We start from the raw sequence: 3,171 nt of genomic DNA, 5'->3' as shown, positions 1-3,171 counted from the left end.
ATGGAAGAAGACCAGTCCGTTACTCAACGAGGATTTGGGACTATTGCCCTTGGACATCCTCAAGAAAGTCGCAGTCATGCTAGGCCTCAAATCCAACGTAGGCACACACATTCTTCACAGAGCTGGGACTCGTGTCGAAGACAGTGATCGCCGGCACTTGCTTGCCCGTAAATAAGTTCCCTCCAGCCAGTGATTTGGTACCTCCGTAGTCTAAAAAAGAGATCCTAAAGGACTTAACATACATTGTAGCCAAAGTAAAGCGACTCGACCAAAATATATAGTCATCAACAGGTATATAATCAGTCACGGAGAGCGACATGTATATAATCAGTCACGGAGAGCGACTCCCGGCCCGATACTCCCGTTCTGTGTGGACGCAGGCACTCCTCTGCCTCTTCTTGTCCCTCGCTCTCATCTCCTTCGGTCCTCTCCCTCTTTCCTCCGGACCTCGGTCCTGCGCAGTACGTCTATTGGCAATGGTATGGTTGTCCGAGCCATTCCTCTTAGACCTCATGGCGTCTATTTGATACCTACCATTTGCTGTTCATTGGGCACGAGTTGGCCAGGAGATTGGGCACGAGTTGGCGTTCATTTCATTGGCCACGAGCTATTGCCGTGCGTGATGAGCTCATTCATCGTCAGCCTTCATTCCCAGCTTGTCCAATAGGCAGCTGGCATACTGGAAAAAAAAACGGATTGGGACGCGGTGCGGTGGGCTTACGTCTTGGAACTCGTCTTTTTGTCTGGTGACTTCTTCAAGCCTCTCTCTCAGAGACTCGTTTTCTTGCCGCAGCTTCTCAGTCATATCTTCATCCTTTTTGCTCTTCGGCTGCACCGACCCTTTCCCCTCCAACTGGGCGACAAGGGCTTGTCGCTCTGTAGCTAACCGACCGTTCTCGTCCTCCAATTTAAGCAATTTCAGCCTCATATTTTGGATCTCTTTTTCAGACAGGGAGTTCTTAGTTTGCGCCCTGAGCTGCTCGAGCTCCCTAGCCTGGTCATCTAACAACGTTTGAGTGGAGTACAAACTCGTCTCCGCATTCTTATACTTAGCTCGGAGATCATCCAACTCCACCTTTAGTTTCTCCTGAGTTTCTTGCGCTTCTTTCATCAAGCCCCTCGCCCTGCTTTTCAAGGAATAGTATCGTTTCTCAAACATACCAATAGCTTCCCGCTGCTGCTCGACCTGAAATGGGAGTGACATCTGGTGGGGTGGGGTCCCCCGTCTGGTGGGGTGGGGTCCCCCGTCTGGTGGGGTGGGGTCCCCCGTCTGGTGGGGTGGGGTCCCCCCGTCTGGTGGTGGGGTCCCCGTCTGGTGGGGTGGGGTCCCCCGTCTGGTGGGGTGGGGTCCCCCGTCTGGTGGGGTGGGGTCCCCCGTCTGGTGGTGCGGTAACTCACATAGCTAAGGTGACTCACTTCCCTTTGTCGGGAGGACTCCAGCAGTTTTTCAAGCTCGCGAATCGTTTGTCGCAAGTTGACACAGTCATCTAGCGCGCGACGTCTCGACGAGTCCAGCAGATGGCAGAAGACCAGAATTTCATCAGTCAGGCCGGCCAACTCGCCACTCGCCTGCTTGGCGGCCCCGGCAGGCGCCACGGCAGCAGACGAAGACTGTCTCCGCATCGGCTTGTCGACTTCCTTAGTCGAACCACCAGCTGTCGATTGCGGTGAAGAAACTCCCGACATCTGACCTCGTCCTGCTGACGACGCCGTGCCCGCCGCACTCAATTTGGCCATGCGCATTCGGATTTGCTCCACACTCATACCGCCCTATAACAAGAACCTCATCACCCTTCCCTCTCTGCTGGGGCGCTCCTTTTCCCGTTATTCGTCACTCCCTTTCCCGTCCTGCGTAGCCCTCTTGTTCTAGGTGACCCATCCACCACCATCTTACGTGAGCTCGCTCATTCTCTTTGTTCATTCCCAGAAAAAAACCCAAGACCAAAACAAGGACCAAGAAGAGCGCAACCTACCGACCCTCCCAGTCGTAACTCCCAGTCACAACTCACCACGTTCCAGATCATGCATTTATTACCCAGAGAGACAGAGGCCTCTCCACCCAGCCCAGCCATCTACCAGCCGTGCTGGTCCGCTGTCTGGTCCTCCACTGCCTGTTCTGTATCAACGGTCGTATCATTCGGCTCAGCCGTCGCCGACAGGTCCGCAGATGGCGTGCTTCCAGCTGCAGCTTCTTGCTGGAGAGCCGCTTGTTGGGCAGCCTCGCGTTGAGCCAGTATGTCCGCAACCCCCGGGTCTAAACAAGCTTTGATAGCTTCGTGTGTCTTAGAGAGAATTCCTTTACGATCCGTCTGCACGAGCTGACCATGAGCCTGGTACAACTTCGCGACGCTTTCGGTTTCAACGACAGCGACAAATGTCCGGGTGGCATCCTCAAGCGTCTGCGCCGGCGCATTCGGAAAAGAGACTTGGCGCTTTTGCGCATATAATTCCGACGCTGCTTCCAAACTGCAGGCACCCAACACGGCTTGCGGTGTCGTCGTGACGGCCGCGAGAGCCAGCAACAACGTTTCGGATCCTTGCGCTTTCACCACGGCCTGGGAAGCTTTCATGATCTAAATTTTTTAAGACCGACAGGCCCACCGATCCGTGACCGACCGACCGACCGACCGACCGACCGGCCGGTGCTGTGAGGCGAAAATCGCACAAGACGCTTCATGATTGCCAGCCAGGCCGGGCCGCTCTATGAGGCGTCGCGAATCTACGGCATGGCGTCCGTGAGACTCGACGCCAGATCGGCCGCCCAATCAATCAAATATCACGGGCTGTATAAAATCCCCCCCCCCTTCCGTCCTTTGCATAGAAGCGTCGATCTCCGCTCTTGACCTCACCTCATGATAGAGCCGATGCTTGTAGGCGACTGACGGCGCGTGAATTGCTCCGTGGTATTCTCCGAACCGTCTGTATCACGTCAGACCCGACAGACAGCGGCCCGAATCCGAGGCCTGTATATTTCACTAAATCGGTAATCGAGGACGCTGTACGCTTCAATTGATTGGTAATCGGCGAAGATTGATGGCTTTCTCCAAGGAGACCTGACTCTCTGCCGAAGCGGCTCGGCTGGCCCCTTGAGGTGGTTACTGCGGCATAGCACTGTTCACGGAAAGAAGAACAACGCCGTTTTTCTGGGACGGGCAATCCCCCCCCCTCTGG

At 55.2% G+C, this 3,171-nt stretch overlaps 2 protein-coding genes across 2 annotated transcripts; both read right to left on the bottom strand.

Moving 5' to 3' along the window:
• Positions 1-721: 721 nt before the first annotated feature.
• On the bottom strand, positions 722-1,764 carry GNI_028200 (hypothetical protein; the record flags this gene model as incomplete). The annotated part of the gene is made up of 2 exons (XM_011130805.1): positions 722-1,186; positions 1,399-1,764. Coding segments are annotated over 2 exons (831 nt in total), but the record flags the coding sequence as incomplete, so codon positions are not given.
• A 308-nt stretch (positions 1,765-2,072) lies between these two features.
• GNI_028190 (hypothetical protein) lies at positions 2,073-2,570 on the bottom strand (the record flags this gene model as incomplete). The annotated part of the gene is made up of 1 exon (XM_011130804.1): positions 2,073-2,570. The coding sequence occupies one exon, from the start codon at positions 2,568-2,570 to the stop codon at positions 2,073-2,075; it is 498 nt and encodes a 165-aa protein (XP_011129106.1).
• Positions 2,571-3,171: the final 601 nt, after the last annotated feature.

The sequence above is a fragment of the Gregarina niphandrodes genome (genome assembly GCF_000223845.1).
Source record: "Gregarina niphandrodes unplaced genomic scaffold scaffold00004, whole genome shotgun sequence".
Lineage (NCBI taxonomy): Eukaryota > Apicomplexa > Conoidasida > Eugregarinorida > Gregarinidae > Gregarina > Gregarina niphandrodes.
Note: the sequence above shows the minus strand (reverse complement) of the source record. Positions and strands in the feature narration are given on the sequence as shown.